Here is a 25,613-nt window from a genome sequence, read left to right as displayed (position 1 = left end):
AAGGAGAAACAAATGAGCAGTAGAAAAACAATCTGAAAATAAGAATTCACTTATCACTTAGATTACTGAAACAAAGAATGAAATGTTAAAGAAGAAACTGAGGTTGAGTATTTTTTAAGTTTTAGATACATTGAGACAAAGATGTTAGGGTAAAGTCAAGCACTGAATATGGCTAAAACAGGGAGAAAGTGAGAAAAGGGCTGAGACAAGGAAGAGATTAAGGTGGAAAGAATGACCAAAAAATTACAAAAAAGAGATTTGATGAGAATATAAAGGCATAGTAAAAAAAGCTCGAGGACAAAAGGCAAATAAAAAAATATAAGAAAACTGTATTTATAAGAATTTGTGGCTGTGTGAAATCCATGGTTCTCTCACCCTCATTAATATTACTGAAAATCTAGCAAAGAAAGAGGAACACAAATCCTACAAGTCTTGTCTGTTTGGCATGACACAGTGTGCCAGGCAAACCCACTGCCAGTGCAGGAACAATTTCAAGGCAAAATGGGACCCATTCCAGGGTTCTGAAGGAAGCAGCAAGAAAATAAACAATATAAGGATAAAATTAAATACCCCAATTACTTCCAAGTTCTTCACAGGATTCTGGTTTAATGTAAATCCCCAAAAATCACTATCAATGCTATAATAAAACATTCTTTAAAAAAAAAAAGTTAAAATCCTTTACCAGTACTGTCACAATGACTATAATTTCAATTCTATTAAGTTAAATTGAAGCTAAGAGAGATTAATACTTTTCTACAGTCTGTCTTTTGAAACTTAACTGTGCATTAGTTAAGTTTTGCACATCTTTCTGAATTTATTTTCTTAAGACGAAATAACAAATTGTGAGAATGCCTCTTTATGCAAAATAGAAAATGAATACCTTAAATGACCAACCAAAAGCTGGTCCCACTCTCCAAACACTAGATTTAAAATGAACTGACTTGGAAAAATCCTTTTCGAATATTAGCCACAAATTTTATGTTATACCATTACCATGTTGAACTGAAAATATCTTTATGAAAATAGCTGTTATTTAAGCAATTTGCATTTATTAATTATTTAACTTAACCCACATAATCTTGTGAAATAGATACTTTGATTTTAATAAGGCTCTGAAGAGGTCCAATAATTTGCCTACAGTCCAGTAGATGGAGTAGCTGCAAGTGGAACCCCAGCTTCATCAGTCTAGGCTCTTAACTTCTCAAGTATAGGACTTGGATGCCACGGCAGCTCAGTAGCAGTTAGTACGGTGAGGTGGATACAGAACGGTAACATTTACACATCAAACCAGTACAAACTAATTTTAAGATTCTAAAACCTGTCATACAACAAATACATTTCTCACTGAGAAGCAGTGATAAGCCAAGTTTTGATGTTTTAATTTTGCTTGGGAAAAAACCTTTAGTATGGCCTTTTTTTGTGCTCAAGAATGTCCAAGTAGAAATTTACATTTGAAAATAACCTAGATAGACTTACTCGAGTTCTGCCAAACCAGTTCACTTGCTGTCAGAAATAATCTGGTAAGAGTTTCTTTTTTTTTTTTTTAAAGATTTTATTTATTTATTTGGCAGAGAGAGATCACAAGTAGGCAGAGAGGCAGGCAGAGAGAGAGGAAGAAGCAGGCTCCCTGCTGAGCAGAGAGCCCGATGTGGGGCTCGATCCCAGGACGCTGAGATCATGAACTGAGCTGAAGGCAGAGGCTTAGCCCTCTGAGCCACCCAGGTGCCCCTGGTAATAGTTTCTTAACTGAAATTTCATTGTTTATTTTTCAAACTTACTATTAGAAGTTAAACATGACAATGGAGAGTATCTTATCATTAATTCCATCCTTCTCAAAACCTCAATTATCTTCCTACCCCCCCAACAATATCCTAATAGAGGACTGGGCATAGTTACAGTTTTAAATCATAGCTGATTTAAACCCCTTGTCTAACAATTTCACTATGTAGATCCACTTAGGGTTGGTGTGTTCCATTGAAATTGGGCAGAACTGACTCTCCATGTATTGAATAACTTTGGGGTGTACTCTGAACATTGTGAATATGTTGTGGCGACATTATGCTACATGGTGCCAAGGGTGGTAATGTTTTGCAGGCAATTAACCTGAAGAAGGACAATTCAGATATCAGTTCTGTCTTATAAGCCTTAGCTGCAAACTGCTTCCTATTTGCCCCTACACATCCATGACCTCAGGGGACAGCCAGAGACTTGGCCTGAGTCCTTTCTTCTCTGGCTCTCTCCTCTTGGGCTCCTTCACTCTCTCTGGTGACCATGCTTATTCTGAGCTCATTCTCCTTCCTGTTTCTTCTAGCCAGAATGAGGGTGGGCTTTCTATAGCAATTTCAGGCTCTGCAACTATGACCACTCTCAGGACAGAACTACAGAAAATTAGTAATTTACTATGAGGTGACTACTTGCTCCACATTTGACTCCTTTCTAAAATATGCAAAGTTCAGTGTCCAGTTCCTCAGGGAGTTGTTCCTGTGTATGTTTCCACAGTTAATACTATTTGTAGAGAGCTGGTTAGGTACTCATTCTTCATACAGAGGCTCCAACTCCCAAACTCAGGGTGTTTTTTTGCTTTTTAAAAAAAATTCCTTCATTTTTCTGAGCTTTCACCATAATTTTCCAGTCTTAATCACCAATCCATTGGCTTTTCCTAAAGCTGTCATTCTGTTCACTGCTGATTTGACAGTATTCACACTACTGACCATATCCTCCTTGAAACATTTTTTTTGGGGGGCTACCGTATAACATATTTAGGTTTCTTCTTAAGCTTTGATATTTGCATTGCCCCCTGACCAAGGCCATACATGTGGGCATTCTCTAAGGTTTAGACATGGGTACACTGTTCTTCTCTCATTATATACTTTTCTTACCATTCATTGTCACATCAAATCTACTGAGTTTTCATTTTCTACAGTCTATATTTGCAGGCCTCCCTTCTCTCTTTATAATCACTCATCTCTTTTGATCCAATACCTTTTCACTTGTTGTGTTGTCTACTGTAGACCAAGTTTTAAAACATAACCTAATTACCTTTTCCTCAAATATGGTTCATACTTCTAACCTTCATTTTCCTTTTAAAATACTAGGATGTTCTCCTTAGCATCAGAAGATCTTAGGGTAAGATAAAACCTTAAAGAAAGTGAGATTACACTTTCCTGGGATAGTAAAATTCAAAACAAAACTGTAGGTCTGACAAAGGGCAATAAAATGCCAAGATGTATTATCTTCTTCATGTCAAAAAGAAATAGAAAAAAAGTAGGAAGGAGAGAGTTTTAGATTCAGCTTTAGAAAAAAAGTTACCACTTTGTCCTCAAGACAAGAGGAGAAGAGAATGTTTCATCAGCTGCAGCAAGAAGGAAAGCAAGAGTTACTGCAGCTATCTGGCCATCCAGCAGAAGTAAATTCCAGATGACACACTGAAGGAATATGGACAAGTAAGTGAGCCCCTGCAACATTATGTGGATGCAATGTAGAGGGAGACATACTGTTCCTAATGTTAAACAGACAATTAGGGGTAGAAATAATGTGCGTAAACCCTGATACGGAATTACTAAGATGAAAATTAAGTTGCAATACAAAAATCACAACACCACTACATGTAAACAAAATGGGAGAGAGAAAACAAAAGATATCCATCTTGGATAGAAAAAAATCTTTCAGGAAAAAACTTAGGTTTCATAACACGGCAAGACTGCCTAAGTATAACAAATTAGGTACAAATGAAAAATTAGGTGAGCCTTCCATGCCTCCCCCACCACCAAATTCTATAAAATATCTTTAAGGAGACTACAAATCCATTAAGAGCTTGTTAAAATACAATATTGGGAAAAAATGCCAGCTGGAGATTCTGTGGTTAAATGAAGCTACGTGGTTGTCTTACTGTTGATTTCAGATCCCGTAATATTCTTATGCCTTTAAAAATTGTCAGAAAGAATACACAGTATGTAGCATTTTATAGGTCTGGAGCTCTGTGGATACCCCAGGAAATGTATCAGGCACCACATTATCTTTAACAGATTAGAATAAGAATTCAGTTCTAGACTTAATACAAGAGGTATAGAGAAATAACCAGGAGCAATATATAGGTACTATGATTTCAGGTCTAAGGATATAGCTCTCTAGGCTCAGATCTAGTTTGGGGCGACATGGCTAAACACACCAAGAGGGTTGGAACTACTGGTAAATACAGGACCTGTTCTGGTGCCCCACCTTGGGAAAATGGTGAAGATTGAAAAAAACCAGCATGCCAAGTATACTAGCTCCTTCTACGGCAAAACCAATGTGAAAAGATGAGCTTTGGGGATCTGGCCTTGTGGTTCCTGTGGGAAAATGGTGGTGCCTGGACCTATAACACCACTTCTGCCATCACCGTAAAGTCTGCAGAGTGAAATAGTTGAAAGACCAGTAGGAGCTCCACCATTTGAAACAGTGCTAGCCCATGATAAATGGGTTAATTTATGTAACAACAACAACATAAAGGATAAAGATGTAGAACAATTATTTAATAAATGTGAAAAGGACTGAGGAATAAGCAATACGACTTCTTGGCATAAGTAAGGATGCCTCAGGAGATGTTAAAGTATTCTTACAGCATGACATTATTTCAATAGAAGGAAAAGTAACTGGGGCGCCTGGGTGGCTCAGCGGATTAAAGCCTCTGCCTTTGGCTCAGGTCATGATCCCAGGGTCCTGGGATCGAGCCCACATCAGGCTCTCTGCTCAGCAGGAGATCTACTTTTGGGAGAGAAATCTACATGGGCCCTGAGTGTCCCTGCACATTTTTGCTGCATATGCCAAGAATACAAGGCTCTGTTATTTACGTGGGATAGTTTCGGGATTGTGTTTGCAGGGGGTAAACCTGAAAGATAATGTCTCCCTTGGACAAGGAAAAGGCTGCTGACTGCTTGCTATAAAATGATAAATCTCCCAAGCTCAGGCTTTCTCACCTTTAATGCAACTCAGTGCATATGCAGGTATCCATCTTGGTCTCACTGCATTACCCTTCCCCATCCCCAGGAGGGACCAAAGCAAATAATAATGCTCTTGCTTGCTGTGCTGTGTATAATAAAGATCTTTTTCTCTGATTCAGGAGTCTCGTTTCTTAGAGCACCCCTGAAGCAGTAACCGGCTCACTTATTAGCTAGTAAGTAGGGGAAGATCAAATCCCTGACCCTGAAATCCATGGAGTCAACTCTTATTACAACACTATTAGATGTTATTTGCCTTTTTTACTTTGTTGGCCTTTATACCGATGACGCACAAACAACAGTGAGTGAAACTGCAGGCACCTGAGTATGATCGAGGCCATGGAACTAAACTGGAGTCACTGTACTCTTCAATGCCACACATTCAGTAAAAATAGGATCCCTGGGGGGGGGGGGGGCTCCTAAGCTATCTTCTTGATTCGACAGCAAAAATTATTAATTTTACTAAATTTTGTTCCTGAGTTATTAGCTTTTAAATACTGTGTGAGATAAAACAGGAAATACACACAAATTCTGTTCATACCAAAGTACAAAGGTTGTCTTGGGGAAAAGCACTGGTTCAACTGTTTGAGTTGCAAGCTGAACTAGTCACTTTTTAAATGGAATGCCATTTTCACTTGAAAGAATGACTGACATGTAAGCTATGGTTATTCAGACATTCTCAAAAGCAAATGAAGTTACTTTCACTTTCAAAATAACTGACAAGATTTGTTGTCCATGAAAAAAATTTAAGTTTTCAAGTGAAAATTAAAAGCTTGGGGAATGTATACCTGTTACAGTAAGCTTGACAACAGCCCAATCCTTAAAAGACTTTTATGATGAGATCAGTATGATATTAAGTATGATTTTTAAGCATTATATCATAGTCAATATTTGTAAGATCTGCATAGCTCAGTGAACCAATATTCTCCAAATAACCAATTCATGATGCTACAAAATCACATAGGTTAAAGATCTAAAGTACAAACAGACCACTGGCTTTTAAAGCAGTAGAAAAGTTCACTGGTTTCAGCTTTTATATTGCAATTAACAATTAAGAGACTACTACTTACTGAATTTTGGTATGGTATCAAAAGAGAATAGCCGCAATTTCTAAAAAGGTTATTAAAATATTCTTCCTTTCCCAATTACATATCTGTATGAAACTAGATTCCATATAATTCAACCAAAAAACAACACAACAGATCATAACAGATCAAATGTGGAGGCATTTCATAACGCTGAAAAACAAATGTCTTCAAAACAAATTTTGAGATTTTTAGGATGACACATTATAATATAAGAGAAAACTAGATTGTATGGGGAGGCTAGTACTAACCTACTGAGGCTGACAGAACAGACTTTCATGATTGGGTCAAGAGAAATCACAGCTGAGCAGAGTATATGAACTCTGTTTTGTGGTGTCTGGAGAAGAGCAGAAAAAAAGAAAAATGGGAAATGTGAGGAAAGGGTTTAAAAGGGGGAAGTAAGCAGAGAAAAGCCATCACTAGAAATAATCAAATTTGCTTAGAAGCCCGGGAAGAAAATTTAAAAAGTGATATGCCATTTCTCATCTTTTTCCTTTCCTCAAAAATTACTTCCATTATTATAAAAACCAAAATCCTAAAATGACATATTGAATTAAAAAACAGAGGCCCAGAACAGGAAAGGGCTAGGCTGGATTAACAATTCAGATCTGGAGGGGTATCTGGGTGGCCAGTCAATTAAGCATCCAACTCTTGATTTTGGCTTGGGTCATGATCTCAGGGTTATGGGATCAAGCTCCACATTCAGGGGGAGTCTGCTTGAGATTCTCTCTTGCCCTCTCCCTCTGCCCCTCCCTGCTGTGCACTCTCTAAAATAATAAATGAATAAATCTTAAAAAAAAATTCAGATTTGGAAACAATAAAAATTTCTGCCACAGAAATTTCAATGTAAATATTAAAATGCTTTGGATATCAACATATTTTTTTTTGTTTCTTAAGCCTCTGATATGTTTATTATAATACTTGAGAAAAAACTCTGAACTTTAATGAATGAACTGGCTCAGTTTTTCTTCCTTCTAATTATTATTCTACCAGAGGGTCTGCAAACAAAGACCAGTCTCCAAAGAGAAGTAATATAGAAGTGTTACACACTGGGGTGCCTGGGTGGCTCAGTGGGTTAAAGCCTCTGCCTTGGGCTCGGGTCGTGATCTCAGGGTCCTGGGATTGAGCCCCACATCAGGCTCTCTGCTCAGCAGGAAGCCTGCTTCCTCCTCTCTCTCTGCCTGCCTCTCTGCCTACTTGTTATCTCTGTCTGTCAAATAAATAAATAAAATCTTAAAAAAAAAAAAAAAAGAAGTGTTACACATTAAAAGAAGGTACATTCAATCCAGTCTCTAGTAACAAAACTAGGGGGACTAGGACATTAGCTCTCACCGAGAAGGCAGAGTAGGGTGCTCACACACATTTTCTCTCATCCTACATAAGCCCCACCTTAGGCTGCCATGTGCCATTGTACAGATGGTATAATCACTACTTCTTTCTAATAAAAGATGATGAAAAGAGAGAATTGATCATCAAAAGAATACAGTAACTCATTTTTTTAACCAAGTTGAGTAATACAACATAAATGAATTTATTTCAAGTTCCTCTCTTAGAAAAGGTACTCTGTTCAGGTGATGTAAACCAAATTTGACTTTGCCACAGAAATCATTTGATAGTTACTACATATCTTGACTAATGGTCTGATTTCTAACTTTTATTCAAATGATGAAAAACATATGACAATCTATTTTTTAAATAAACATGTAGATTTATTTTAAATCAGTTCAGTACATGATACAGACTGGTCTTGCAGTTTTTAATAGACTAAAATAGAAATTTCTAAATACAGCAGTGTCTGCCTGAGCAACAAATATATGTAAGGTAAAATAGGTGTTGTTTTTTTTAAGTAGGCTCCACACGTAGTGTGGGGCCCAACACGGAGGGTGAACTCATAAACCTGAGATCAAGACCTGAGCTGAGATCAAGAGTCAGATGCTTATGCCCCAAAATAAGGTATTTCAACAGAACAACATCTACATGAAGAAGAGAAATCTGAAAAGGTTTCTATATACCTTTTAGTAAAAAAAAGAAATCAAACAACCCAACCAAATTATTAACGGCTACAGATATTAACCTGCTAAAGGAAGGGGGGAAAGGCTGTGAGTTCCATTTTAAGAGCTCTTCTTGCAAAACCTAACTGGTTTCATATTATGGTTTTGTTGTTAGAGCAGTATTTAAAATTACAGATGGGAGGCTTTATCAGCTACATTTTCACAAAAATTGCTGTATGTATTGACATTAACATCTATCAAGGTATTCATAATCACAAAGTCTACTATAAAGCTTTTATAATGCATATAAAACCAGGTACTTGGACAATATATGGCCACTTGACAAATATAGTTTATGAGACTTGCAATAGAAAAGTAAGAAACTATAGGTGGCCTAAACTCAGAGAGATCCTAAGTGTGCACTGTATCTGAAATCCGGTGTATATGACAAATGAACAGTTTAAGGATGGGGATACTGTCCAAGATGTAGACTTGTGAAGCTAGGATTTTATAAGTTACAGAAGTCCAGAGAGTTAAGCAGGGTTAAAGTTCATAACCTGCTTGCTGAAACTGTCATACATACAACTAGAGGAACACAGCAATGCCTCTCACTTAAGTACCATCTATAGAATAAAGTAACAAAATGGTGGGGAGCATTCTGTCTTCTGTAGTCATGATTATGTCATTTTAAAAAGGTTATAGTAAATGAAATGCTCTTTCAAAACCCCCAGTTTTAGCTAACTTAGTTAATTTATGTATATATGTATATATGTATGTATCTATGTATGTAATTTGGCACCCAAATGGGGCTTGAACTCATGACCCCAAAATCAAGGGTCACATGGTCTAATGACTGAATCAGCCTGGCACCCCAGCTTTCAGTTTACATAATGTTCTCCAAAGTGGCCTGTAATAATTTTGATTCTTGCCTAGAAATTCTTTTTCCATTAAAATCTTGCAGAAAATCTACATATTTCCATAGATTACCAAAAATACGCATTTAAGAATATGTTTTTTTTCCCTCTACTTGAACTAAATGTTGAGTCCCTGAAAGCCTACCTTCAGCTCACCAGGAATTTTTATTTTTAAATTAAGGTCCTACATGTTTTATCTGTACCATAAAATTATAATGTTTCATTTTATCATATAATTAAGACTTCGCATTGTCTTATAATGTTTGCTATTGCTTAGCATCTCCAAATCCTTGTTTCTCCAACTAGATTATATAGTTCCTTAAAGGAGGTGGATCTTGTCTTCCTCTTTTTTTGGCATTCCTGTCTGTGACTAGCAAGAATAGGCAAATAGGAGGAATTCAAACACTTCTCGCCTAAGTGACTGACAAGTGAATTTTTAGACATCAGCTTTCTTCAAACATGACAGAGCCTCTGTATATACTAGAATTGCCAGGTACAGTGCATGTGATTTCCTTACTGTTAGCACTGATGGCGGCTCCACAGCTCCATCACTGTTTCACTCTTCTAGACCCACAAAATCTTTGTGCTCCTCAAAGCTACCATATCCGCTGACCTAATCATAATGACAGGTAACATTAGAAATGTGCCAAATGTCTAACTGGCATCTTTCAGTAACAACTGCATTCTCTGTATTTTTATACTTTTGCTTCAAGCATGTAAGTCAGATGAAAAAAGACATGTATAAAGAATAAACTAGATATATATGCAGAAAATCAAAAATAAAGCAAAAAATCAGCTCTTTGGACACATAAACACATGAGCTCTATTTAAATAATTAGTTAGAAGTTCAAATAAACTCACACTATACTTTGTATCCTGGATCCTCAACTCTGAAATGACTTTACAACAATCAGTAATGTCAGCTTTTTTTGTTTTTAACTAAATCAAGACTTTAAGCCAGATGACAGGGACAGTATCTTTGTTCTTCCAGTGGCTTGCAATGTCAGGTACACATGCAGTCCAGTTAATGAATGAGTGAAGAGAATTTACCAGTATTACCAAATTATTCTACGTATTCTATATTATTGCTCTCTACATATTTTCTTGCATCCAAATACTCTATCCAGACTTTTGTGTAACTTCCACAAAAACAAAAAATAGGATCGAAAGATGAGAGCAAACAATTTTTGTTAAACCCTGGGCAGCTAGAATAGTATTTAGTTTGGCAACTGAAGTGCTTTCCCGAAGCAGAATTACAGAAATCTTTTATTTCCAAGATCTTAAAAGTGACCCAGTGTATTACAATCCTGGCTTTTAAAAAAGTGAATTAAACAATACCAATTTATATTTACATTAAGAAAGACAATTTGTTATTTAAATAACTGCTCTCATGAAATGTTACTATGTTTGACAATAGTGTTCTACAAATAACAGACAGTAATTTTGTGAAGAATAAGTATGTATATTTTTGCATTATCTGATTTCCTACATATTTTCAAAAAATTTTTTAAAGATTTTACTTATTTATTTGACAGACAGACAGAGATCACAAGTAGGCTGAGAGGCGGGCAGAGAGAGGGGGAAAAGCAGGCTCCCTGCAGAGCAGAGCCCAACACAGGGCTTGATCCCAGAACCCTGGGATCATGACCTGAGCTGAAGGCAGAGGCTTTAACCCACTGAGCCACCCAGATGTCCCCAAATTTTCAATTTTTAAAATTGGCTACAAGAAGAGAGTAACAACAGGCAACAGTTTCTTGGTTCTTTAAAACACTGCTCTGCTATTCTCTGGAAAGTCTACATTCATGTTTATAATTTTTGAAATTGTTCTTAAGAGAAGAAGCTATGGTTTTTTTTTCTTCTGAGATTAACAGTGATAGGATTCAGGAAGTTGAATTTACTATTAAATTCTGCCAAGGTCCTCTACTTTTTTTCACTAGTTTTTACCGTATCAATTAAATATTACACCCCACACCCGTAATCTTTGGTACCCTCTTCTGTATACCACAATCTACAATCCCATGATACTTTTTTTTTTTTTAAGATTTTATTTATTTATTTGACAGACAGAGATCACAGGCAGGCAGAGGCAGGCAGAGAGAGAGAGGGGGAAGCAGGCTCCCCACTGAGCAGAGAGCCCGATGTGGGGCTCGATCCCAGGACTCTGGGATCATGACCTGAGCCGAAAGCAGAGGCTTTAACCCACTGAGCCACCCAGGCACCCCTCCCATGATACTTTTAAAATACATCTACAAAATCTCTGGTACTCTTCCTTTCAAGAAGAGGACCTTATTTCCTTGCCTCTGGAGCATCTCTTAACTTATTTCTACTGAGCAGAATAAAGTAGAAGCAAAGGTATGTGATTATTAGAGACTAAGTCATATAAAGCACTGAGGTTTCCTTCTTGCGCTCTTGGATCTCTCACTTTTTTACTTTGAAGAAGTTATTGGCCAGGTTGTGAGGAAAGATCCACATGGAGAAGTCTCCGGCCAACAGTCATGTCAGTGAGCCATCTTGGAAGTGGGTCCTTCAACGACACCAACACTTTAGATGACTGGACCCCTTGCCCATGTCCTGACTTTAATCACATGAGATCCTGAACCAGAACCATCTAGCTAAGTGACTCTCAAATTTCTGACCCACAGGCCGTTGAGATAATAAATATTTGTTGTTTTAAGCTGGTTAAGTTTGGGGGTAAAATTTGGGGTCCTTTATTGTATGATGGATGATTCAACGACCCTTCGCCAAAATAACGTCTCATCAAGAAAGACCGTGCAAACTATGGTGGTGTACAAGAAGTGCAACTCAGGGGAACCTGGGTGGCTCAGTCGGATGAGTGTTCAACTTCTGATGCTGCCTAGGGTTGTGATCTCAGGTTGTAGGATTGAGCCCAGTGTCAGGCTCTGCGCTGGGCATGGAGCCTGCTTGGGGTTCTCTCTCACCCTCTGCTCCCCTCCCCCAACCCCGCCAATTAAAAAAAAAAAAGGGAAACTCAGGTTTTCATTAAATGGGGTACTTTTCTCCTAATGCTCTGAACATATAAACAGAGTACTAAGGGTCATTCAATTATACAGGCTCTGCTTTTTTTTAAAGATTTATTTTTAGAGAGAGCACGCATGTGTGCGTGCATGGCTGGGCACTGGCGGGGTGGAGAGATCATTTCAAGCAGACTCCCCGCTGAGGATGGAGCCCTATGCAGGGCTTGATCTCACGACCCTGAGATCATAACCTGAGCCAAAATCAAGAGCCGGACGCTTAACTGACTGAACCACCCAGGCACCCCTTGATTTCTTTATGTCCTTTGAGAAGTCAAAGGACCCTTGCATGCTCTGTGTAGGAACACCATGAACAGAGGTTAAGCTATAAATTTCATGTTTCCCAAATAAAATTTTCTAAAAGAGCTTCTTTTTCCTCAATATACACCTTTCCTCCATTCTTTGTTTTATTTGCCAAGGCACTCAAAGTTGGTATTCACCATAATGTCAAAGGGTCTTTCCCCTGTCAAATATCCTAACCAAATCCTGAACAAAATATATAGTCTAAAGAAAACAAATCCTCACACCACTCACAAAACTGAAGGAAATGACTGTGGGTGATTAGTAGCTTTGTGTTATTGGTTCAAAGCATATCTATTAACTTAGTAATTCATTACAGAGGTTAGGCCAACTGATTGGGAATGTGATTTCTAGAAATCATTCAGTTTTTAAGAAGACCAATACTATAAATAAAAGTATTCTGAAAATAGAAAAAAAAATTAACTGTACCTTTATCTTAGCCATTTCTGCATCATGCCTTGCAGTTTTGTTTTTTTTTTAATATTTTGTTTAATTTTGAGAGAGAGAGAGAGAGAGAGAGTGAGCACAGGCAGGCAGAATGGCAGGCAGTGGTAGAGGGAGAAGCAGGCTCCCTGCCAAGCAAGGAGCCTGATGTGGGACTTGATCCCAGGACGCTGGGATCATGACCTGAGCCGAAGGCAGCCACTTAACCGACTGAGCCACCCAGGCGTCCCAGTCTTGTAGTCTTTATATGGAGATGAATACTTTTATAAAATTGCAACTGATAACCAATATATTTCTTCATTTTGGAAAAACCCTGATATATTCAAAATTGAAGTTCTTTAGGAACGGATTTCCCTTGTATTAACTAAAAGTAAATTTAATTATAACTCAGTATGTATAGATCAATATATATGCCAGTTGAAAAGATTTTAATTTCAATTACCTAATTAGGCAGTATTTTTCTAAATGAAGCCTAACTTTACAATATACAGCCAGCTCTCAAATATTCAATAAATCCAATTTATTCATTCTTTTAGAATATATTTACTCTTCTTTTTAATTTGTTATATATTTAGTGCTCATGAGGAGTTCGGCTCTGGATATATAAAGATAAGAAAGCTGAAACACAAGACAGTTAATTTTTATTCTTTTTTTTTTTTTTTTTTTTTTTTTAAAGATTTTATTTATTTATTTGACAGAGAGAGATCACAAGTAGACGGAGAGGCAGGCAGAGAGAGAGAGAGAGGGAAGCAGGCTTCTTGCTGAGCAGAGAGCCCGATGTGGGACTCGATCCCAGGACCCTGAGATCATGACCTGAGCCAAAGGCAGCGGCTTAACCCACTGAGCCACCCAGGCGCCCGATTCTTATTAAATGGTCACAGTATAAGAAGACTGAGTTGATGAGTTATTCAAAGTATTAAATATGTGGCTGTCAGGTAAATGTTTCTCTCACTAGTAAAGATCATTATGAGAACTCACTGAATTTAGATTTCTTACTTGGAACTTTATTTTTTTCCCTCTATTGTCTGTCTACAAATTAAAGTTACAATTGATGCAACATTATTTCTTTAGAAATAAGCCATGTCTGACATAATTTCTGTTACTTATATTTAACGTTAGCCCAGGTATCTAGACATATATTTTAGAAACAAAAGATATCTTATAAAATAAAATAAATGTATTTTAAAGATTTTATTTATTTATTTGACAGAGAGAGATCACAAGCAGGCAGAGAGGCAGGTAGAGAGAGAGGCGGAAGCAGGCTCCCTGCTGAGCAGAGAGCCCGATGCGGGGCTCGATCCCAGGACCCTGAGATCATGACCTGAGCCGAAGGCAGCGGCTTAACCCACTGAGCCACCCAGGCGCCCCAAAATAAATGTATTTTAAAAAAGAATTCTGTTGAAGTCAACGCTTACTGACTGAAAAATAAACTCTAAAGCTTTCATAAACAATGACAAATTAACCAAATAGAAAATAAATGAAATTATTAACATATCTAAGAGCCTTTTACATCATCCCATTTGTTCTAACCAAGACTAATCTTTTCAAAAATACCTTCTCTATATTTTGAACTAGAGATGCTAGATAATAATCTTCAAAGAAATGTTATAACTGGAATATAGGAATTTTGAATAAAGATTAATGGTAAATGGTAAATAATATTTAGAAGTCCCTGAAACAGGAAAGTAGAATGATAGTTTACTTAAGCACAGAATTTGTAAGTTGCCATTTTACAGTAGTTCAATTATTTTGTAATATACTATAATAGACCCAATCATAAAACTGCATTTCAGAAGTCAGAATCACTGTTTCTGAATCTTATTTTTGCAAAATAAACCTAAACATATTCCAGTGCCAGGGTTTCTTGTGTTTATCAGCATTTTCAGATAAATGGAAACTGCAAAGGGGAGGGGGAGAGATGAATGATTCAAATAAAAAAACAAAAATGATTAAAAAAAAATGAAATAGGAGATACTTTAGAGAACTTCCCATTCTAAAATTTTTATACATAGAAATGTATCTAGATTGGATTTCTCATATTTGATGTTAAATGAAAACAAGTTAAGATAGTCTTAGTTACGGGCCTGGTAACTGAATAATCTTGGCACACAAAGCTAAAATCTTCTACCTTACCTAGAAGAAAAGAAATAAACAGAGCATTCTTGACTTATTTGGTCTTGTGGATGTTAAGAATCCTCATTTACTGGGAGATCTTATTTTATTCAAAAGCAGTCTCATGCTACTAAAACCCAACTCATTAAAAAAATTCCTTTTTAAACATAACATTTCAATGATTCATAAAAAGAGGGAGAAAAATGCATCTGTATATCCACTACCTTGATTTAACAAGTGTTAACATTTTGCTTCAGCTCTTTTCTCAAAAAAAAAAAAAAAAAAAAAAAAAGTAGATAAAACTGAAGCCCTCTTTATTCCCTTCCAGAATCACACTCTTCTTTCTCTAGTTGTAGAGGTGATCATTTTTCTAAAAAAGTGGTGTAACTTTCCTGTCCATGTTTTTACATTTCGACTACATACTTATGTTTTTATAAATAATGCCATTTTGTATTTCAAAAAATTTATATAAATTATTCCCATTTTATCATTTTATAATTTCTACTTTTTATTCAACACTGTTTCTGAAATCTAGGCATACTAATATATATTTAGTTAATTGTAATTTTTCTAAAGTGTTTCACGTAAAGGTGTTATCATTCTGCTACTGATGGATGTTTAAGTTGTTTCTAAGTAATGTAGCTTGAACATCTTCTATATGTTTCCTTGCAGGTACAGAATGTTCTTTTTATATTGTTTCAATGAAGCGTGGACATCCTTCTAGGATGTCCTTGCAGATAGAGAATGTTCCTTTTATACTGTTTCTTTTTGCTTAAACTGGTTAGGTGCATTTTTAAAAAAAATTAAGCATAAGCAATTGAGGAAAAAAACCAGAGTGTTGTTTCTAATCCAGAATCATCTATGCCTTACTATCTACCTTTAGTTAAATGTTTTATTTGTTAAATGCCTGTGATACAGAAAAGAAAATACCAGGAAACATGAAATAAACCTAAGCCTTTATTTTACTTGGAAATAGTGCTTCTATTTAGAAACATGTAAGTCATTTGTTTGTGTATAAACAGAATTTCTGTTTAAATTTCAATTGTGGATCTACCTCAGATCCTACCTGTGTTATGTATCGGCATCTGAATGTTGCTTTCTGCAGAAGTAATGTTAGGATTGGAAAGATCTTGTCCACCTTCTCCCCTGTTTCTGCCCACCCAAATTTGACAGAATACTGACTGAATAATTCAGGAAGTCTGTGGAACCTGATTTCTCATTTCTTAATTCCTTTAGGGAATAAACCAGCAGTGCAGTCTACCTTTAATTCTTTTTCTCTTGGTATTCCTGATTTTACTTTATCATGTGGCTGCTCAAGAGTCAAATTATTCTTCCTTGCTTCACTGTCTTCAAGCAGGGGAACATTGCCAAAACTGTTATCTGCAAGACAAAAACCTATTGGATATAAGTAGAGAACCCCTGTTTTGGGTAGCACCTGGGAAAATAAAAACAAACCAGAAACCCTAATTTTAGAGAGATTTTAATCTATGAGCTTCAAAAATCTTTAGAAAATTACTTTGACAATTTAAATATTCCCATTTTGACAATTTTTTATTCCCACTAAATACACAGAACTCCTACTCCCAAAATAAGTGGTATTTAAAAATATGTAGCATTTAGAAAACTAGAAGCTCTTTGCAACTTAGTATCAACAATAGCAATTAAACTTTTAATAAGCCGTATTTCCAGGTATGTATCCCTTGTTTAAGATAATTACTTGCATAACTACCCCATACTTATTCTAGGAAAATTAGAAAGGGCAGACATGGCAAAAATAAATAAATAAAAGCTGCCCACAACTTTTATGACCTGTGAATTATTCCTATTAGCATTTTGGTCTATATTTTATCACAGTTTTCCTTTTTCTATACATATAAATTCAAATAAGAATTTTTATAATATATATATATTATAATATAAAATTATATATATATTTTTTATCCTGCTTTGTTCATTCTTCTATATATTATGAATATGCCTTATGTTAGTAAGTTAACATCTATTATCATCACTTTTTCATGGCTACATAGCTGTTCGTTATGTGACTAATTTAATTGCTGACCACTTCTTTATTTCTACTTTTTCATTATTAGAAATTATATTGTTATAAGCATCCTTATATACATGTCTTTGAGTTCTTGAACAAGTATTTTCTATGACATATTTTTAGGACTTGAATTTTTCATTTAAAAGGCACAATCAGGGCTTTTGGGTAGCTTAGTCGTTAAGCATCTGCCTTTGGCTCAGGCCATGATCCCAGGGTCTGAGATCAAGCCCCAAGTTGGGCTCCCTGCTCCATGGGAAGCCTGCTTCTCCCTCTTCCACTCCCCCTGTTTGTGTTCCTGCGCTCTCTGTCAAATAAATAAATTAAGAAAAAAAAAAAAAAAACACCAAAACCTTTAAAAAAGGAGTACAGATATTTAAGAAAGTTTTTCCTATTTACTGGTCTTCTAGGAAGTTTCATCAGCTTAAAGTTCTATAATATAGTATATGTGAATGTTCATTTCCCCATAACCTGCAAGTACCCATTTCTTAAATAAAAATATGTAACTGCACCAAAGTTATTAAAATATCAGAATTACTGAGAAACAATGGAGAAATAAAAAAGAAAAACTTGATTTCCACTTTTCAAGAGGTTCAAAAAATACATAAAAAATTAATATGAACATACCTTGACTGGAATTCACAAGGAATAACTGTGATTTTAGCTTGTCAATAATAGTTTGTTGAAGTGACAGCTGTTCCTGTTGCTCACGTATTCTCTGCTCATAGTTCTCAGTCTGCTGACATAAAAACCAGTTAGCCTGATATTTACTGACAGATATGTACATACATTTACTGTCCATTAATAATTAATTACATATAGATATGAGCTGCTCTACTGCCATTCCCAGGTATTGAGCACATTATCTGTGAACTAAAAACTGTTCCAACAGTGTATTAATAGTCATTATAAACATCACTAATTTAAAACCCTTAAAACACCGTAAAATTTTAAAAATCATCTTAACTAAAGAGATTTCGGTTAATAGTTCAACATATGGTTTCCTGGTTCTTCGGTCAGGATAAAAATTGTAATTTAGAATTCAGTCCCTGATGACAAAAACAAAAAAGCATGAATGACAAAATGGATGGTATATTATTCTATAAAAATACCTATTAACTTAAAAAATGTTAAGGTTTCATTGCTTTTAAATAAACAGTTTTGAATTTGTATGTAGAGTTTAAAACCACAAAGGAAGTAGCATAACTGAGACCCTATGAAAATCAAAGAAGTACAAATTATAAAATTATATTGATCAGAAACTTCTTTTCTCAGATTAAGTTTTATGAAGTCAAGAGAATATGTGGTTAATCCTTACTGGATATCTTTTTTTTTTTTTTTTTTTTAGATTTTATTTATTTATTTGTCAGAGAGAGAGAGGGGGAGAGAGCAAGCACAGGTAGACAGAGTGGCAGGCAGAGGCAGAGGGAGAAGCAGGCTCCCTGCTGAGCAAGGAGCCCGATGTGGGACTCGATCCCAGGACGCCAGGATCATGACCCGAGCCGAAGGCAGCTGCTTAACCAACTGAGCCACCCAGGCGTCCCCTTACTGGATATCTTAAATATCATAGTTTCCCTTATATTTTTAACCCTTTCATCTTGCTCTATTATTGCAATGGTTGTGAGAATTAAGCAATGAAAGAAGATAGCAGTTTGCATTAGAGAATAACAGATGTTAACAAACCTTTAAGCAAATATTAAATGTTGTATTATAATTATCAAATTAGTACAAAGTCTTAAAAATATATTACCAACCAATAATAGAGAATTCTTTATTTGTGCAACAATAAATGACTAAACTGTAAATTCCCTGGATGTAAAATAGGGTTCTAATAATCTCAGAATGTTCTTCAGTAGATACCAAATACTGGATTTTGAGGGGCACCTGAGTGGCTCAGTTGGCTAGGTATCTGCCTTTAGCACAGGTCATGATCCTAGGGTCCTGGGATGGAACCCTGCACTGGGCTATCTGCTCAGCTTAGCAAGGAGCCTATTTCTCCATCTCCCTCTGCTGCTCTCCCTGCTTGTGCTCTCTCACTCTCTTAAATAAATAAATAAAATCTTAAAAAAAATTTGATTTTGAATTCAATTTTTATCAAAGTTCAAAATTAGTGAAATTATTATTTTCAGAAACCAATAAGCTTAAAGTTCTTTATAAATTACACAGCTGTTCCTAGTTTCCCAAAATAAATTAGCTTATGAAATTAAAGCAAAATACCACATTTTCCCAAATAAAGGGTGAAATTTTATAGTAATACACTTCAAACAAGAATAACAGACAGAGCTGCTAAGTAACTCAAGTGGTTTGTTTCTTTGCATGTTGCCTGAGAGTAGTGTTATATAACTTGATACCCCCCACAGAACTCTGCAAAGTAACTTATACACAGTATATCCTTGTACTACGTATATAGTACATCCTTGATGAAAAAAAGAAGGAAATAAAGAATCCAAGTTAGAAAGAAAAAGAAGCCTAATTTTATTTTTATAAATAGAAGAATGTATGTTGTGTGTCCATCTGGGCCATATGACCTGTGATTATGAGTCTCAAAACAAAACCTTAAACACCAGGGCCATGCCTCTTACAACAAGACATCTTATTCCTACATAACTTTATAATCAAAACCCTAGAGTGAGTAGGTTGACTGAAAGGATTTAAAGGTCTATAGCAAATTCTGTAATAGCTTAAATTTACCTGGGCTACACAGAACTACCAGGCTGAGGAATCAGCAAACATGCTGATGTTACTTCTTCAGTATCTACTTCTGCGTATTTAAAACTTTCTCCAAAGAACTCAAAGCTCTTCATAAATACTGACCCATAATTGCCCATTCTTTCACTACATTTCGATAGGTAAAAATATTTTACCATCCAAACACTAAGTAACCAGTACAGAAAACTTAGCAATCACAGATAGGCCCAGAATAAGTGTGTAAGTTACTCAAACCTCGGCTCATTCTCCTTCTACTATGTGTTTTTTTTCCCCACCTTCATGGAAAACCAAAGGACTTGTATTTTCTTTTGGAACCAACTCAAAAGGCTCTACCAGGTAATATTCATCTTTTAGTCTCTGGCTTAGAAACATATTTTAGCACACCTACATATAAAGTAGTGTAGTAAATGAGTAACACTGAAAATGTATTCATTGGCTGAGAAAAAAGTTGAAGTTTTGAACTACGTCCTAAACTACTTAATACTTTAGTACTTTATAAACTCCAGCAAACTCTGTAATAACTTAAACACTGATATTCTGGAAGTTCAGTAGGGGGGAAAGAATAGCAATGGTCTTTGTTTTCTCACTGTTTTTTACACATACTTACATTATAGCAATTATAGTATTCTAGTCTAATTATATTTCTGATTTTGCTTTAGACTATGACCTCTTCAAGGGTAGAGGCTATTTTCTTTTGGTATCTCTAGAATACAGCACAGTGGCTGGCAAATGTTGAGATGCTCAGTAAATACTAGTGGAATAAATAGACTTTAAGTTGTTAATTAAGTTGTTAAGTATCAGAGAAATAGACATGACTTCAGAAGTTACCTAAAAGAATGGAGAAAAAGCTTTGCTTATATTTTATAAAGGAAACAGGAGAAATGGAGACAGGTCAGTAGGTGAATGAGACAAAAGGAAATTAAGTTTGAAAAGTGGGCACAAAAGATAGGCAATATCGAAAGTTTTTTTTTTTTGAAAAAAGGGAAGCTTATACCATTAGCAAAAAAGTACCAATTCAAGAAAAGAAAATACATATTTAGAAAATAGTATAAAGATTTTGACCACAAGGTTATGAGAGGGAAAGTTCAAAAGAAGATATTGTATCAAATTGGGAAATAACCAGCAGAATTAAATTTACTTGTTTTATATATATATATATATATATATATATATATATATACACACACACACACACACACACATACACACACTGAAACAATAAGATTTTTTTCTTTTTATTAAATGCTTTTGTTCACTGAACAGATCTGAATAAACTTACACCCTGAAAAGTCCTTTTTAAAGGTCAGATAATTGTACTGTCACAGTATTTAAAAAAAAACCAATACAATTACAAACCAAGTAGATTCCAGCCCTATCAAAGACCTCACAAAACAGAAAAATCACTAACAACCACATTGAAAATGTACAACAGCAATGTCTTGTCAACACTTCTGTACAGAGCACAGACATGACAGCTAAAACAGACAGAAGAGAAGATGCTTTTGACAGCCAGTGTGTGTGAATGATTCTTTGAGTCAGATGGCAGCAACAAGTTACCAACTAGGAGATCTGCATGACAACTAACCATCCATCTGTATCAAACACCATCTGGCCAAGATGACTCTGGCTTCTGTGTATTTGACACGCCTTCCAATTCCAAAGACTAGCAAAACAAGTGGTCTACCAGCATCTGAAGAGGTAAACAGGTACTTAGGTACTTGTGCCATAATGTACTCTGCAGTCTTTCTTAGTGTTCAAAAGCAAAACTTACAACAATGCTGATCAATACAGTACTCATTTTTAATTTATTGAAAATGGTTGTCCATACATGTCCTTCCCTGGTCATAAACAAAGCAAAGCTTATCTTTAGAACTGTCCCTTTATCCAGGGAAAATTTCAATTCATCTTCAAAACTAAGGCAGCATATTCTCTATAATTTTGGATATACAGCTGCTCAAGTTTTCATGGGTTTCATAAATATTAAAAGAGTTCTATAAATTGAATTTTTTTTTCCTACTGCTGACACTGAAAACTGTCATTTTTTGTATTTCTCAAAGCACTTATTTCCTAGATGGAGGAACAAAAGTTCAAGTGCCCTTCGTCATCAATGATACTTACAAAAGGTCAAACATCATCTCTTTTCATCCTCAAGAACTAATCTCAATATTCTCAAGAATACCATTGTTTTCCTATTTTCTTCTGGTATAAAGACAATAGGAATTAAACAAATTGAATTGGTTAAAAAAAGAATCTTAACTTAAAACCTTTCAGACTGTTCCAAGATTAACAAAAAGAACAAAAGCTTTATAGAAGGCTATCACAAATACTCTCAACAAGGAAACTCCACAGTTCATGAAGTAAGACAATTAAATAACAACTGTCCCAATATGCAACACTTCAATCACAAACTACCTTATTGGTTTACACAGCTTATTCTTCAACCATTCTCTGCTATATTTTCCTATAACCTAGTTATATTCCCCCCACCCCAGGGTCCCCAGTCCCATAAAAAATTACCTAGACTGCAATTTGACAGATCAGATAATCAATCTGATTATCTACTATTTAGTGACAGTGCTGCCACCAATTTCTCAGCATGCCAAATGATAAAGAATAAAAAACTATTTTTATTTTATGATCTTGTGTTCTGGTTCTGATTAATTTATTTAGTTTCTTTGAGCTTTGGCTTCTTTTTTTCTGAAATGAAAATGATATTTGCCTGAAGAACTGAAGAAAATGTTGTGTATAAATTATCTGGTACATAATAAGCTTTTTGCAAATGTTAGTTCCTTTCCTTTAATAATGAGCAAGATATCTATATAATATCTGTTAGCATAGTATGCAGTGTTTGCATCCATTAACTAAACCCTTGATTACCACTGAACATGGATAATATGTCACCACACTTATAACCTCCCCATGCTCTAAGCCAGTTTTCTCCGTCTTTCTTCTATCTAGTTCATTGTAACCTAGGACTCTGAAGTTTTTTTCTGAGAGAGCTGTGTGGTACCTCCATTGAATCAAAAACATTTTGTCAAGCAAAAAAACCAAGAACCCCGGCTGTCCCCAGTTGTTCAAAGTTTACGAAGAGAAAAAATAGTCAAAAATGATTAAGGAACAATTAACAGCTGTTAAAAACTACAAAAGCAGCACATTTGTTGAGAAAGTGCGAAACAACAACAAAATGTCTACTATCACTTCCACAACAAAACCCCACAAATGTACAAGGTAAAAGTGAGTCTCTTCCTTAACTGTGACTTCCATTCCTCCTCAGAGTTAATTACTGACACTTTGGTATGTACCCTCTCAGAACTTCTGTGCACATATATATGTATCTTACTTTTCAAAAACTGAACTATTTTGTAACCCAAATTTTCAGCAATACATTATCATCATATGGTCATTTCACTGAACATTTACTATGCACCAAAATCAGAGTGTTCTATTTTATTTTAGTTCTTTAAATCCGAGTAGATTATCTCCCACATTTTACAGGTGAGAAAAGAAACATAAAGAGGTACAAAGTAACTTGCCCAATGTTTCTCAGTAGGCAGTGGAGCTGGGATTTGAATTTAGGTTTGCCTAACCACTAAAGCCCAAGTCCCTAAATAACCACTATGGCATATCATGTAAGTATATCCAGTTCTACCAAGATTCTCTTTTTGCTAAATACTCTTTCCTTCATCTCATCTGAAGTGGCAGGTTATACACCAGACTCTCAAATTTCTCCTTCTAACCTAGACCTCTTCTCTGAGGTTTCTAGGTCTCTCCTCTAGATCTATGTGGCCAAGTGTTGTTGGGAAAGCATTTCAACTTTTACATATTCAGAACTGATGATCTCCTCTCCCCAACTTCTCTTTCTCCCTGCCACCCCAGTTCCCTGCAAAATCAAGTCTTTGCACTTCCTCTCTGTATATGGCACCATTATTTATCTACCCACATATCTACCATTTATCCGAGAAAGCTGTAACAATCCTTCACATCTACTTGTTCTATAGTCAATCCATTACCAAGTATCAATTTTAATCTTGTATCTCTCTCAAATCTACCCACTTTTTATCTCCAATGTAGCCATCACCATGCAAGAATTAACTTGCTTTAATTAACTACTGCAATAACCTCACTACACGCCTTAAATGTATCAACCAATCCATTCTCTGAACTGTAGCCATTGTGTTTTGCAAAATGCATAGGTAATCATTAACACCCATTCAGTCCTCCCATCCTTCCCCCATAAATATCTTTAACAGTTTTCTACTGCTTTCAAAATACAGAACCAAAAATCCTTAATAGAGCCTTTAAAAACCCTACATAGTCTTGCCTAATTCTTCTCATTGCACATTTCCCTTATAGTTTAAATTCTTCTAGGCCAATGAGTCTTTATAACACACGTCCTTATACCTGCAAAGGACCCCAACCCTGCCCTTTCAAAAATCAGTTCATAAAGACTATCTTCTTTGACCTCCTAGATTAGGTCAAATCCCTAACAGACGTTCTAACAGCAGTTTACTTTTCTTCCTAATACTTATCAGAGTTTGAAAATTTACATTTATGAGATTTCTTGACTAGTCTCTGTTTTACTAGGTATACCACCATTCCATGAAGCAGGGAGCATGTATGCTTATCATTATGGACTCAATACTTAGAACAGTCCCTGATATAATACACTGAGTAGCTGCTCAGAATATCTTTGAATGAACATCGTAATTTAAACATTCCCAATTATTAACGGATCTTCTTGAATTTGTATCTTAGCATACCTGCCTAAAAGTTTCGACAGGACATATTTCTGGAAATAAAAACCTGGAAAAAAGGACACAAATATTTTAAATTTTGATAGGAAGAAAATAAGTCTATGGCAAAGTACTGACAATGTACAATAGAAGAAATAAAACTTCGGTCAGAAATGGCCAGAAGCATCTTTATTCTGATACCAGTAGCTTCTGTAGAAAAAAACAAGCGACAACTATTCCATTCCCATGGACACTTTACACAGAAATTTTGGGGACCAAAGAAAGGAAAAAAGAAGAGTGGTAAACAATGAAGCCACTCACATCTTTTTTTTTTTTTTTTTAAAGATTTTATTTATTTATTTGACAGAGAGAGATCACAAGTAGATGGAGAGGCAGGCAGAGAGAGAGGGGGAAGCAGGATCTCTGCCAAGCAGACAACCCGATGCGGGACTCGATCCCAGGACCCTGAGATCATGACCTGAGCCGACGGCAGCGGCCCAACCCACTGAGCCACCCAGGCGCCCTGAAGCCACTCACATCTTAAGTGAAAGTAAAGGCATTATTAAATAAAATAGTACCTATAATAAAGGAATTTTATGCCTTCATACAATCCTAGAAAACATGTTCTACAAGCTTTTAGAGGTAACATAACCCTGACACTTTACATTTCAGATGGGTCAAGACTATGGATAAAGCAATCTGACAAAACAATCCTTAATGGCTTAACATTTGTTGTCAGACAAATGTTTGGATCTGGGACGCCTGGGTGGATCAGTTGGTTAAGCGACTACCTTTGGCTCAGGCCATGATCACAGGGTCCTGGGATTGAGCCCTGCATCAGGCTCTCTGCTGGGCGGGAGAGTCTACTTCTTCCCTCTCCTCTGCTCCTTACCCCAGCTCATGCTCTCTATCAAATAAATAAATAAAATCTTTTAAAAAAAGTTTGGATCTGTAACTTATGACAAAAAATACATGGTGAAATTTAGTCTTATTTGAGGATTTCATCTTAGACTCATTGGTTAGTCAGTAAGGCTCTTGGTAAATGAGATGGCTCTAAATATTCTGTATCATTCACTTTTCTCAGCAGTACAAAGAAAGGGAATTTTCTTTGTAAGCACCTGAACTATCTTATAATTAAGAGATTTCTACCTCTGTATACAAGACATTGCTGAATTTTCACTTTTAAACAAGAACTGGCAAGAAGAGACAAGTATGTTATATTCCACATTTCCTTCTAAAAATTTTTTTCAAAAAAGATTTTATTTTGGGGTGC

The 25,613-nt window shown here is 35.8% G+C and overlaps 1 protein-coding gene across 9 annotated transcripts in view; it reads right to left on the bottom strand.

Annotated features, from left to right (window-relative positions):
* TANK (TRAF family member associated NFKB activator) overlaps positions 1-25,613 on the bottom strand; it is a 90,625-nt gene that overhangs the window by 17,544 nt on the left and 47,468 nt on the right. For 6 of the 9 annotated variants that reach the window (XM_047721909.1, XM_047721911.1, XM_047721906.1 and 3 more), the window contains exons 3-4: positions 17,526-17,637; positions 16,116-16,249 (exon numbers count right to left, since the gene is read on the bottom strand). In XM_047721909.1, the coding sequence (XP_047577865.1) occupies positions 16,116-16,249; positions 17,526-17,637 (246 nt within the window). The remainder of the gene's footprint in view (positions 1-16,115; positions 16,250-17,525; positions 17,638-25,613) is intronic. The other 3 variants (XM_047721903.1, XM_047721904.1, XM_047721905.1) reach the window with 3 other exon arrangements.

This window comes from Lutra lutra, chromosome 3 (assembly GCF_902655055.1).
Source record: "Lutra lutra chromosome 3, mLutLut1.2, whole genome shotgun sequence".
NCBI classification, from domain to species: domain Eukaryota; kingdom Metazoa; phylum Chordata; class Mammalia; order Carnivora; family Mustelidae; genus Lutra; species Lutra lutra.
This window is presented reverse-complemented; position numbering and strand designations above follow the sequence as displayed.